The 13,386-nt window shown below is 50.0% G+C and overlaps 5 protein-coding genes across 5 annotated transcripts; all 5 read left to right on the plus strand.

Annotated features, from left to right (window-relative positions):
• Nucleotides 1–23: 23 nt before the first annotated feature.
• N7515_003569 (carbonic anhydrase) lies at nucleotides 24–917 on the plus strand (the record flags this gene model as incomplete). The annotated part of the gene is made up of 1 exon (XM_056664313.1): nucleotides 24–917. The coding sequence occupies one exon, from the start codon at nucleotides 24–26 to the stop codon at nucleotides 915–917; it is 894 nt and encodes a 297-aa protein (XP_056523370.1).
• Nucleotides 918–3,213: 2,296 nt separating this feature from the next.
• Nucleotides 3,214–5,364, plus strand: N7515_003570 (uncharacterized protein; the record flags this gene model as incomplete). Its single annotated transcript, XM_056664314.1, has 3 exons — nucleotides 3,214–4,382; nucleotides 4,435–4,719; nucleotides 4,785–5,364. The coding sequence occupies 3 exons, from the start codon at nucleotides 3,214–3,216 to the stop codon at nucleotides 5,362–5,364; spliced, it is 2,034 nt and encodes a 677-aa protein (XP_056523371.1).
• A 588-nt stretch (nucleotides 5,365–5,952) lies between these two features.
• N7515_003571 (uncharacterized protein) lies at nucleotides 5,953–7,952 on the plus strand (the record flags this gene model as incomplete). The annotated part of the gene is made up of 3 exons (XM_056664315.1): nucleotides 5,953–6,042; nucleotides 6,113–6,277; nucleotides 6,339–7,952. 3 exons carry the CDS (start codon nucleotides 5,953–5,955, stop codon nucleotides 7,950–7,952), a joined length of 1,869 nt encoding a protein of 622 aa, XP_056523372.1.
• A 1,214-nt stretch (nucleotides 7,953–9,166) lies between these two features.
• N7515_003572 (uncharacterized protein) lies at nucleotides 9,167–10,003 on the plus strand (the record flags this gene model as incomplete). Its single annotated transcript, XM_056664316.1, has 1 exon — nucleotides 9,167–10,003. One exon carries the CDS (start codon nucleotides 9,167–9,169, stop codon nucleotides 10,001–10,003), a length of 837 nt encoding a protein of 278 aa, XP_056523373.1.
• An 870-nt stretch (nucleotides 10,004–10,873) lies between these two features.
• N7515_003573 (uncharacterized protein) lies at nucleotides 10,874–13,353 on the plus strand (the record flags this gene model as incomplete). Its single annotated transcript, XM_056664317.1, has 11 exons — nucleotides 10,874–10,880; nucleotides 10,952–11,111; nucleotides 11,198–11,339; nucleotides 11,472–11,592; nucleotides 12,433–12,562; nucleotides 12,702–12,772; nucleotides 12,829–12,967; nucleotides 13,034–13,061; nucleotides 13,118–13,153; nucleotides 13,220–13,255; nucleotides 13,318–13,353. 11 exons carry the CDS (start codon nucleotides 10,874–10,876, stop codon nucleotides 13,351–13,353), a joined length of 906 nt encoding a protein of 301 aa, XP_056523374.1.
• Nucleotides 13,354–13,386: the final 33 nt, after the last annotated feature.

Here is a 13,386-nt window from a genome sequence, read left to right on the forward strand (position 1 = left end):
TCCACCCTCTTCTGTCTGTTTCCATGAGTGCTGTGAGAGTCGCCAGCCGGTCCGGTGTCCTTTCGCGGGTATTGGGGGCTTCTTGGAAGTCTTCCGGTCTCGTGCAAGTGACTCGGTCCCGTGTGACGCATAGCCTGCCCAATCCCTCGGCAGCTCGTGCTCAGCCCTTCTCAATGACCACGCCCTTCTCCTGCGCCAATCACACAAGCGCCACCGCAGCTCCTCAATCAAGCACGGAGAAAAGTGCCAATGCCAAGACCCAAACTGACATGGACACCTTGAACTCCGCAGATCGGTACGCGGCAGCCTTGCGCAACAACAAGGAATGGGCTGCCCAGGTAGCCCGCGAACAGCCCGATCTCTTCCCCACCCTCGCAAACGGCCAGAAGCCCCAGATTCTCTGGATCGGATGCTCCGACTCCCGCTGCCCTGAAACCACCTTCTTGGGTTTGAAGCCTGGCGACGTGTTCGTGCACCGTAACATCGCCAACGTCCTCCACCCCGGCGACCTCAGCTCCTCCGCCGTCATCGAATACGCTGTACAGTATCTGCGCGTCCAACACGTTATTGTCTGTGGACACACCGCCTGCGGTGGTGTCGCGGCCGCCATGGGAAACAAGAACCTGGGAATTTTGGACCCGTGGCTGTTGCCCCTTCGTCAGCTGCGCGAGCGCAACCTTGAGCTCCTCCAGTCACTGAGTCCCGAGGATGCCGCGATGAAGCTGGCTGAGCTGAACGTTCGCGAGGGCCTGAACATTGTCAAGCAGAAGAGTGTTGTGTTGAGCGCCATGCAGGAGCGTGGACTTGAGCTGCACGGGTTGATTTATGATGTTGGCTCGGGTGTCCTCAGTGAACTGGACACTCAGGATTCCGAGGAGGCGATCAGGGCTCGTTTGACTGCATTTAAGACGGAATGAGTTAGCTAGCGGCCTTTTAGGTGTTGGGGTTTTTTCTTCGGCCGAAGGCCAACTCAGCATTGCGAATTGTAACTAGCATGGAATTTCGTTGTTCTAGATAGGGACAGCGGGACAGTTGATATTTGATGATTTTATGAGAAGAATTATACAGGGGAAGTTTCTATTTTTCCATTTCTTGTAGGGAATTTCTCTTCCTAAATGTTACCCCTCAAAATCGTATGGCATGATGTGTGGAGCTTGAGGGATCCGCCGCGACCAACGAGCTGTCTCAGAAGAACAGCGCCAATTGAGCGTGAGATACAATTTTATGGCTTGCCACTGAGTTGCCAGGCTTGGACATTTTAGTGTCCAATTCAAGCGTCAAAACTAAAAGACTCAAAACTGTCAAGTGAGTTATGCGGGATAATCTGAGCTTGTGAATCTATGCAATGTGCAACAGGCACGTGGATGCCACGTGACTCAAGACCTTTCTCTTTCTCTACGGAGTACACAAAACCACCAAACTACCAGGCCCCTTACCACTATGGCCACTGGACTTGGACTGAATATTTGCCCTCCGACGTACCGCACGTAGTAGAGAACGACGAGTCAGCGAAGTACGCTTTCCTCGTGAGAAATACGATATGCTACGACGGACTCAAGAGCCTGTCAATTGATCCCATGATTCCCATCGTGCAAAGCAAGCACCTCGAATTTTCCTGGGAAAACACTAGCAGATTATGTGAGAAGGGGAAAACCTTGTGACGTACACAATACTGTGTATAGTGAGGAAAGAGATTCCAAGACAGTGGGATCCCAAAGGATTCAACGCTGACACTAAGCCTGTGCGTCTGTCATATTCCATCTTATGAACCAATTAGGAATGGTTCGGGCAGAGTTAAGCATAGTGTCTGTTTCAAGTTTTCAACGTGCTCTATCTTCTCTCAGTGGCATCTATGACTTAATTTGGATATTTACTGCGTGTGATGTGTTCACAACCTAGCCGAGGCACCACCCGAAACCAAGGAGTGAATTGACGTCTTCGTGCATTGTATTATAGCCGGCACTATCCGAGTACGAAGACGTGGCAGCCGCAGGCAACAACGAAAACCCGGGGGCCGAGAGGTAAGACGTTCTCCTCATTTAAATCAACCAGAACGAGTTAGGATCGGCTCAGCCTTAAGGCCCCCAACGTGAAAGTGCCGTAGGCATAAAAAAAGAAAAACTTCCGGTAAGGTCCGGCCCCCACCCCTGAGCCTGAACCATTGGGAGGACTTGGAGCCAACACCCACATCTTCATATCTGCCCTCAATGCTTTCGAAATTGAATTCATCTCGGTACTCATAAGGCTTGACATGTCGATCTCTTCCCCGGAACGTCGATCGTATCGATCGACAACATTCACATACACATCCAGTCCTCAAACCGTACTGGAAGGGCTCGAGACCCCTGACTCAGGTCGGATGTCGGCGCCATGTCTTGGCTAGTGCAGCCAAAATGCATGGCGCACGATCCGACATTTGAATCCAGAGACGATGTGGCGCCCATGGCCGATGTTGTGGAGACGAGAGCAGTTCAATTTCTTTTCCCTATTTTTCCCTTTTTCTCCTCTTGTCTTCTTCTCCCATTTATCATACAATTCCCCCTTTTATCTTTGTACAGACTCGGTGTATAAGCGGTGGGAATAGTCCGCATTGAAATAATTTCCTCATGGTGGCCACTTTTTGAACGTTGGGCCATGATGAGTGTCGTTCGTTTTCATCATCCGCAGCGCTTGATTTTGTCGGTATTGGTGCTTTCCGGTCTCTGCTCCAAGTTACTTCACATATACCAGCATCGATCGCTTCCATGGTACCTTCTAGCCCTCTATTTTCCAACATTCTTCATTGAGGAGGCTCTCCTATTCGTTGCAGTATGGATTCTCTTGTATACAACCGCCGGTCGGTGGTCAGTGGCTGCCGTCGTTGTTTCGGCGCTCATCTCGTTCGTTCGCCTTTTCTTTTCCTCTTCTTCTCCTATCCCCTTCCCTTGCAATGGCAATAATTGACGAGTTACCCATAGATGCACTGTCCTATTAGCAACGGCGTCACAATTCAGTTTCTATTCTCAGACCGGCAGCGAAATTCGATGGGATGCGGCCCGATCCGTGGGTACCAGTAAGCAGGGAATGAAGTTGATATTGAGCGGGTTGGTGCCTATGGCAGCGACGACAAGCGTGATCGCAGTGGCTTCTTGGCTGTTGGCTCAGGGGATCTGGAATCTCATGAGCCGCTGGTTGTGCTCGCTCTCCGGTCTCGGAGACGCGACATCATACCAGATGCTGCCGGGCCCTTCGGATTTGAGAAAAGTAATGTCCAACAAATGGCGGTTTTGGACAATTGTTGGCACCGGAGTAACGATCGGACTCTGGGCAATCCGCCCAGCTATCCCGTATAACCACATGACAGGGGCTTTGCCCTTCACCATGCTCGGCGAGCACTCTCGGGCCCGTGCAATGGTAACTGATACGTTTCCGCTGCCAGAATTGCTGGCAGATGAACACCACGAGCCGGTCAACGGCCATTATAAGGGGTGGGCACCGACGTTGGATGAATCGGGTCACACTTCTTATGGAGAGAATAAGCCGGCGTGGGCACAGGGCCACCTTCCTCCTGCATTTGAACGATGGATCGTGAATCCTGACGAAATTGACCCGGAGATCAGTTTGGTGCTGAACACGACTGATCCTAAAGATGAGAACACAACAGTCGTGCCTCGCCACTACTTCTACAACCCCGTTCAAGATCCCATGCGGATATCCAACCTTGATCTGGAACCGCTTGCTCCTCTGCAGGAGGCTCTGAAGGACCACGCCATCCCGATCAACCACATTGTCTTCGTGTTTTTAGAAAGCGGTAGAAAAGATCTCTTCCCTCTCACGAACACCTCTCGCTTGTACGACCAAATCCGCGAATCATACGGACCCATTGGACCGGAGGATTTAGCCGATCTTCATGACAAACTATCTCAAGTTACCCCTGTAGCAGAAATGCTCACAGGGGAGGAATCCGGTTTCGGATCACCCCCTAACAGCACCAACAGCGGACTTGGTGGTCTCAGCTTTGACGGGATCCTGTCGGGGAGTACCCTCTCCGCCAAATCGCGTCTTGTCAACTACTGCGGACTTGGCCCGCTCCCGGTGGACTTTATGCATGAAAATGATATCATTCCATACCAGCCGTGTCTGATGCACATCTTGGATCTGTTCAACCAGCGCAAGAATCCTACTGTCGCCGATAAGAATTCCTCTTCCTCTGCAAATTCCACAGTCAGTCACCTTGAACGGCAATGGCAGACCATTTATGCGCAATCTGTCACTGGAGAGTTCCAGTCGCAGACGAAGCTCATCGAGATGCTCGGCTTCAATCAGTCATTGTATTCGGAAGACATTGACGTGGAGGGGGCCAAGTATTTCCACGAGGGGATGGAAAAGATCAACTACTTCGGGTATGTTGTCGAACTCGGCGATCATCCGTACATCTGTACTAACTTCATACAGTTATGCCGAAACTGAGGCCCGCCCCTATATCAAAGACTTGATTGATGAAACACTCCGTCAGAACAAAAGACTCTTCCTGTCCCATTTCACCAGTACCACCCACCACCCCTGGGGTACACCCGAGGGCTTCCCCCGCGAAAAGTATTTCGGCGACGCCAACCACGAGCACATGGATGGTTTCCTGAATGCCAACCGCTTCGTCGACACATGGCTAGGCGATCTGATGAGCATGCTCAGCGAGGCCGGCATTGCCGATGAAACCCTGACCGTCTTTGTGGGAGACCAGTAAGAGCAATCTTCCCACCCCTAACATCCCCAAATCTCCAACCTCTAACCACCAAAAAAAACAGCGGCCAAGCCTTCGAAGAAGACAGCAAAATCACAGGAACCTACCACAACCCCCACATCAGCAATTTCCGCGTCCCCCTCCTCTTCCACCACCCCCTCCTCCCGCGAATGCACCTCAAAGTCGACGGCAGCGCAATCTCCATCCTCCCAACAATCCTCGACCTCCTCGTAAACACCAATTCCCTCAACGCCATCGACAAAGAAATAGCCCTAGACCTGATGAACGAGTACGAAGGCCAATCCCTCATCCGACCCTACCGCACCTCCCAGAACGGCCGCGAAGCCTGGAACATGGGTATCATCAATGCCGGTGGCTCGATGCTGAGCGTTGGGTCGGCTGCCGTTCCCTGGCGTCTCAATCTGCCTCTCAACAATGACTTCGAGTACCGCTTCACGCACCTGGAGAAGGATCCGTATGAGCTTGAGCCCATTACGGGGTGGACTATGGGGGCGCTCGCTGCTGAGGTGTACTCGAGGCATGGGGCGGAGGCATTTGACTGGGCGGAGAAGGCGGAGAAGATTGGGCTTTGGTGGGTTGCTGAGAGGAAGAAGCTTTGGAATTATCGGGATCCTGATCAATAAGGATGTGTTTTTTGATTATTCTGTTGGTTCTTGGAGCGATTTGCATTGGTTGCTGGCTTTGTGACCTGTCTATATTGTGCCATTTCTGGGTCTGTATTATACAACATAGCCGGGTTGGACCTGGCTGTACATAGGCAATATACAATATCTTACACACACGTACTTGGAAAGAGTCATTGACAGAATCACCTATGTTTACAACAAATGGCAGAACGCAGGCGGTAAGTCCATTGTAATGCAGGTCATCCGCCAAGTGCAGTAGCCTTAGTGCAGGAGCAGTCGGGATTCTTATGTTCTTTGGGAGCTGAAGCTATCCTAAGTCCACATGCTATTCAGTCTGTTCGTGCTGATGAGTGATGGCAGTGACCTTCATATCCAGATGATCGTCGCAGAATTCACCATTCCTGTGTTTCAACCCCTTTGGCTGCGTCAGAGGGCCCAATAACGTGGGCCCTCTCCCCTTCAATTGGCCCCACGGGCCCCGACAGTCTTCGATCCGCGAATCTCTTGCCCTGTCTAGATTCCCGGGCGAAAATGAGTCTTTCTTTTCCAACTCCTGACTGATTCCCTATATACGCTCATTGAATAATGCTAGGTTTTGGCGTCTCATTGCTGTTATGGCTGTGCCAAACAGTGTCGGCGCAATATACTAGCGATGACCTGATGTCATTCGTTACAGTCCGTGTCCCAATTTCCCCAATTCCCCAATTCCCTTCCCAAATTGATCCACTGACACGGTGTTCAACAGCTGCCCAATATCCGCGCAGCGAAATTCGACGTCCAATACCATAATCGCGAGCGCGTAAGCCCCGGTTACTGGTTCGTCTCTCCCTACCTCCACATCGGCCCCGATAAGCCCAGTAGCCTGTACGAGCCATACCAGATCGGCCCGCATATCTATGATGGCGAAGGAGTGCGTTTTTGTCCCCCGATGCGATAACATCACCGTAGCTGACAATGTTTCGGCGCAACAGCGTCTCATTTGGACCGGTTCGCAGCTGTTCGATAACCGGAACGTTTTTGATTTCAAGGCCGTTGACAGTCTAGGCCCGGAGCCACGTCTCTCGATGGTCTTGCAATACTCGTGGGATTCGAAAGAAGATACCGGGTATGGGGTGGTCTTGACAAATGATTATAAGGTCGAACGAAAGCTTCCGCTCCGGAGAGACCTTGGTCTTTTCGATATTCACGAATTCAAGATTCGGGAAGATGGAAAGACAGCGCTGGTCACTATCTACCTTTCGCACGAGATTACCTTGGCGGAATTTGGACGTCCGGAGGAGACTACTTGGTTGGAGACCGGTGGATTTGCTGAAATTGATATCAACACGGCCGAGGTCATTCAATGGTGGGACTCTTACAATCACATTACTTTGTCTGAGGGTGTTCATTACCACCCGAATACTCCGCCAGAGGGACATCCCGGCTGGGATTATGTGCATGTCAACTCCGTTGACAAAAACGACGCTGGGGACTACTTGCTCTCCGCCCGGTTCACGAATACCATTTACCTGATCTCCGGCATAAATGGAGACATCATGTGGCGATTGGGTGGAAAATATACCGATTTCGAGCAAGACTTTATGTTTTCAAAGCAACACGACGCGAAATTCATCGAATCAAACGGAACGCACCACATCATATCATTCTTGAACAATGCATCGGACGAGGAATTCAACGAGGAAAACATCTCAGCTTCACTATTTGTCGAATTAGACACAAGTGTGACCCCCAAGACTGCCAGAGTCCTTCATCGCTACAACCGTCCCGATCAACAACTCTCGCGACTCCGCGGCAATACCCAGCTTCTGCCAAACGGCAACGTATTCACCTGCTGGAGCAAGGAGGGCTATATTTCCGAACACGCCGCCGACGGAGAAATCCTGTACACTGCCAACTTCACCTCCCCACGCTATTCATCCTATCGTGGCTACAAATTTGAATTTACCGGAAGGCCCTCCGCCCCACCCGACCTCGTAGCATCCGTCCTCGGCACCGACGAAACCAACATGGTCACCACGTTCTGGGTCAGCTGGAACGGTGCGACGGATGTTGCATGGTGGCATTTCTACGCGCAGGCCTCGGAATTCACCACCCCCGTTCTGATCGGCAAGACCGCGCGCGATGATTTCGAAACCACCTACACCGGCCACGGATATCTGGACTGGGTATCTGCGGAAGCAGTCGACGCCAATGGCACCGTCCTGGGCAGGTCTGAGGTGTATCGCAGCAATCATCCCGACTGGGCAGCTGTCGGATACAAGGGGAAGTCGAACCCGCCTGCGCCTATCGACCCGTCGATTGTCTATGGCGTGGGAGATCACAAGGTCGACGACGCTGGCCACACGTCTTCAGATGCCATCGACACCCAGACTCAGAAGACGATTCAGATCCTTGGCCATGCCTACGACGCGATTCACAATATTAGTGGCTTCTTCTCGTTCCTCTTGTTGCTCGGTTTCTTCGCCGCTGTCGTTGCCGGATATTTGGTTCTCCGTGGCTGGCGGCTACGAGTTTACCAGCGTCTTCCTAGGGAAGATGCGTTTCTGAGTGAGCGGGCGCGTCTGGCATCGCCGCATCAGGATTGAGGCTGTATCTGGGTTGTTGGTCGACGACATTGGGAAGGAGGTTTTGCATTGTTTGCGGGAGTTTTGTATATCATTTGCGATCTTCACTGTATATAGTCAATGCAGCTTGTATGCTTGTCTCCTTGATAAGTGGCGTTGCATAGCGGATTTATACCCAAAAGGAGCATTAGATGGAAACAAAGGGCCCTCAATTCGGGCCCAGGATAAAAGATAGAGAAAACAGAGAAACACAAACATGATTTTGCAACCATCACATTCATTTTTTCGCGGAACCCTCAATCCTTCCAGTTATTCTACCAACCAAAATACGGTATCACTTTTCTGTTCTGTCTGTTATTTACTCTTATTCCCCGTGTCGAATCGCTTGCTTTCATCCTGTTGGAAACACATCTTGCCTTGTCCAACTTTCCCGTACCTCCGACAAGATTTTTGCCGGGCCTGCGGCCCAGCGAGAGATGAACCTGGAATCACTCAAGTAACCCGTGAAGCGCGTACCTGGCCTGTAAGTATTAACAGTATATAGTTAGTACCTTTCTAAGTCTATAGCAATAACAATACTCCGTTCAGTTGTCAGTATCCACTAGGTTGTGGGTGCTGAGTCCCGGACGGCTTAGGGAGCTTCCCGTCAACAGGCAAACCTCGCCAACTGGCAGGCCCCTACGAAATGCCCAATAATCCCTCAGAGACAGCATGTATGTAAAGAACTAAAGATCATCATCATCCCACAGTGACACGTGCTACGTCTGATCTGCTGTTTAATTCTATGGCAGAAGGTAACTATCAATTTTTAGATAGCTTTCATCAAGCTAGATACCTCCAGGTTGATGTGAGCCTTTAAACATCCACCCCAGGTGGGGGGCAAGGGTACAAACCATTCATTGCCAATGTCATGGTCAGACCAAGAGACCGAAGCAGCGCGCGGCAGAAAGTGACTGGTTGAGAGGAACACTATCATTATGTAAATCAATGGTGAAAGGACCATGGAGTATCTAAGTACCATTGACAGAGCCACTATTGACTGTGAGTAAGCGACAGAAATCCATGGTAGCACCGTAGCTTGGGCGTCATCCGACACTCAAAGGAGAAAGTGAGGTTGTGATTCAATACTGACAGCTTTACATGTGTTCAAAGGCTAAAACTCTTAAACTCATGGAAGGGCTTAATTTCGACACTCACTTCCAGAAAGATTTGACAGATATTCTCAAGCCCAAGATATGTCATCTCAATCGAAAGGCCACTCATCCGCCAGCCAAGCAAGATTGGCCGCTCAAATCAAGTCGAGCGAAGAAACACCGCAGGAACTATCAGGAGATACGCTATGGGGTGACAAATTTGGCCCTGAAATCCAGCATGAAAAGGATGGCAACATCAATGCTCTTCAGCGGCATCGATATATCACCTTCCGCAACTACCACGCTTCATCCCAACTCCGTGATGTCTCTGGTAATCTTCTGAACACAGAGGAAGAACTCCGTGAAGTGGTCCAAGAAGAGATAGCCATCAGAGAGGGAGACCACACCTCGAGCGAGAATTCAAAAGACCGTCTTCTGTCTTTGAATGCCAAATACTGGACTTTGTCCCAAGAGTGGTGGCGCTGGCGGTCTGGACTAGCTCACGGTTTCCAATCGCGGGGGTTTGAGTTATGGCGGTCACACCCAAAATGGTATATGCATCGCGACTTGATCGAGGAGTGCGCCGGTCGTCAAGGATGCTGTGCCCGTGCGTGTGGCTGTTGTGTGAATCGCGACATTGATGATTCGCGGACTCTCGGGGCTGGACATTGTACTCTTGAATGTGGATGTTGCGAGAGGGCTCGAGGGTTCAAGGTTTCCAACGAAGAGAAGAAAAGATTGGAAGAGCTCTATAAGATCGATAAACAAGCAGAAGACAAAGGATCAGACTTCCATTCGCTTAGGATCAGCCGACTTTCCATATGGGGCTTGGTCGGAGATAGTCGGAAGGACCCATTTGATATGATCGATGCAAAGCCGAGCTATGAGGAGATGCCGAAAAACAACAAACGTCTGGATCGGCTTCTATGGATACTTTAGGATCAAACTTGGGATTGCTGGTTACTCTTGCCATTTTTCTTGTTCTTGCTACATTTACAGCTTTTGTGACGTATACATGACGAGCGATAGCTAAGAGAAGGAGCAAACGACAACTAAGGGAAGGAGCAAGCATGGCAGAAGAGCATAAAGAGGAGTTCTTCTGCACAGCCCTTCTTCTCTCTTCTTCTCTCTTCTTCCCTTCTCCATCTCACCACAGGATCATCTCCTCTCTTCTGCTCTTTTCTCCTTCTGGCTTGTAACACCCGCATACCAAATGCATTTTTCCTTTTCTTTGATGGTTGTTTTGTCTCTCAGATGGGCAGTAAGTTTCACGCTCTTTTGAACCCCCTTATGAGCCTTTGGGCCATTTTTCAAATCTCCTTTGGATCCATCATCCAAGTCTCCTTTCTTCTCCAGTCCACCTTCCAGGTATCCTTTTGCCGTCTGTTAACTAACATTATAAATAGGGCCACGGCCCACCGGGGATCTCAATGGGCAGCGGAGCTGCTGAAGACGGCCGGGGAGAACCCCCGGTACCAGGCCCAGATACAGGGCCATGCTCTCTGGGCAGTCCTTGCCCTACATACAATGGACTTGGTCTTCTATATAATAAGGACTGAGTACGACCGGTAAGTCGATTGCTCTATATATCCTTAATACGAGTATCAACGGGAAGTTGCTGACGGATTACTTACTTAGTTGGCGAGGTCCAAAGAACCGCAAACGTCACCACAAGAAACGAGGGGGCAAGAAGTCGAATCATACTGCAAAGCAGAAGAGAAGGGCCTTCAAGTTGCCGACGCGCAGGCACACCCGCTAAGGGCAAGGTACGTACAGCTCCATGAGAACGACTGATCACATAAAATCTAGATGCCATGTATTTTGAACATTTAAATATCACGTTGTCAGGTATCCTTTTTGCCATCCGTTTACTAACATCATAAATAGGGACACGGCCCGTCGGAGAGCAGTGGGCAGCAGAACTCGTGAAGACCGGCTGCGAGCACCCCGAGTGGCAGAACAGCATTGAGCTTGGGCTTCTGTGGCTGATTGCCTTACTGGTAGCATTAAAGCTTATAGCTTATATTGCGAAGAACGAATATAAGCGGTAAGTCAATTGTTCTATATATCCTAACTACGAGTATCAACGGAAATTCGCTGACGGATTACTTACTTAGTTGGCGAGGTCCAAAGAACCCTGGCGAGTGAGGAAGGCGGTCCCGCGCCAGCTCCGCCAACTCCCCCGCCGGATCCGCTAGGTCCTGCGCCAGCTCCCAAGACGCCGGCGGAAGCGGTGGCACTGGCGGAAGCGATGTATACTCCGTATGGAGAGAAGGTACGTACAGCTCCATGAGAACGACTGATTTATTTTCAACATTTATATATTATGTTATAAGACCCTTCTTACTTGATTCCAACGGTCCAATCTGAAAATCCGTCGTTTGAATGCTAACTAATATGAATACAGATCGGTCAACAGGCTCTTAGGGGCTATGTAGCGGCAGTAGGGCTCCGCGTGAACTCCCCACCATGGATGGAGTCGAAGGTAGAGCTTGAAAACATCTTGACCATGCAGGGAGTCGGGGGGGGTTCATCACAAGATTAGAATTATCACGAAACACAAAATTATCCATATCATATGTCGGAATTCCAACACAAAATGAACATCAAACACAATTACACAGCATAACACCATCGTAGTATGGAATTATCACGAAACGCAAGATTATCCATAACATATGTCGGAATTCCAACACAAAATGAATATCAAACACAGTTAACACAACATAGGTACCATGTGTCAAAGCCTCTTAACACGTAACAGATCTGCAAAATATACCTGTGAGCACTAAATCGGAAAGGAAAGCCAAGAAATGGCAGAGGAAATCGAGTGGGTTGCAAGGCCAAGGCAACCATTGTCGTGCTCTCGACCTTGATCGCTTATGTATCCATCAGCAGCATAATCCACATAATCAGACCAAACGCATTTATATGGTGCGTTAGGACGGGGAGGAGCGGACTTGGATTGCGAGCTCGCCCTCGTGGTTCGACCGCAAGGCCTGTCGATGGCTCGGCGTCTCCATGCCGGCCGACCAAGATTTTAGGATACTGTAATTTCACTATATGTTTCAAAAATACAGTAATAATACCATAGATCTTCGGTATTAAATATTTGATGGTAATACTATTATATCTTTTGGGATACCTGGGGTCAAAAGATACGGCATGTCAAAAAGATACTGCATTAAAAAGATACCGTCCAGAAAAATCTTAGGGTAAGCATTTTCTAATACCGTATTCTAGTAGTGAAATATGATACGCATATAGTTTCATGAAATTGATACAATTGAACCATATTATTGAAAACAAATTTAAAAAAAACATGTACCTACTATGTAGTGGACGTACTACAGTTGATTTATGGATAGGCGTTAAAGATGTGGCCGCGGACGATGAAGGGGTTGCTACAGCTGGAGATGAAGCGCCGGCCGGCCCAGCCCAGCCGATGGTTATGCCCGAAGCGTCCACTGCGGGTGCGCCTACCTATAAGGTGTTGGGGTAGGACCTACTACCTAGTACCTTCAGCCGACAAAGTGGAATATAGTTATGTTTCGCCCGCGGTGGCCCGGCTGGAGGTAGGCACTAACTAGCCTAGACATAACAAAGCCCAAGGCTAACTACCTAACCTCTGACCTAGTCTCTACTCTCTCCGGGAATCACGTCAACAACTCGGTGAATTCGGCACATCGCGTCGTCGATGCCCGGACGGTGAGTCTCATATCCTATTTGTACATATTCAACTTACGTTCTTCCCGTGTCAACAGTCAACACCACGGCTGGGCACATTGCGTCGTCGACTTCAGACGGTGAGTCTCATACTCCACCTGTACATATTCAAAGCTTACGTTCTTCTCGTGTCACCACCTCGGCAGGTCAGGCACATCGCGTCGCCGGGTCCAGAAGGTGAGTCTCATACTCCATCTGTACATATTCAAGGCTTACGTCCTTCTCGTGTCAACACCACGACAGGGCACATCGCGTCGTCAACGCCCAAATGGTGAGTCTCATACCCCATTTGTACATATTCAACTTACGTTCCTCTCGTGTCAACAGCTTGATCAGGCACATCGCGTCGTCAACGTCCAGACGGTGAGTCTCATCCCCCATTTGTTCATACTCAAGGCTTACGTTCTACGGTTCTTCTCATGTCAATAGCTTGATCAGGCAGATCGCGTCGTCGACGTCCAGACGGTGAGTCTCATCCTACATCCAACTCCTACTGGACCAAGACTAACCTCTCGCACACTCGGCAGGTCAGGCACATCTCGTCGTCGACGTCCAGAGGGTGAGTCTCATACTATGATACTCCTGGATCCAACCCA

The sequence above is a fragment of the Penicillium bovifimosum genome, assembly GCF_028826915.1.
Source record: "Penicillium bovifimosum strain IBT 22155 chromosome Unknown utg000003l_segment0_segment0, whole genome shotgun sequence".
Lineage (NCBI taxonomy): Eukaryota > Fungi > Ascomycota > Eurotiomycetes > Eurotiales > Aspergillaceae > Penicillium > Penicillium bovifimosum.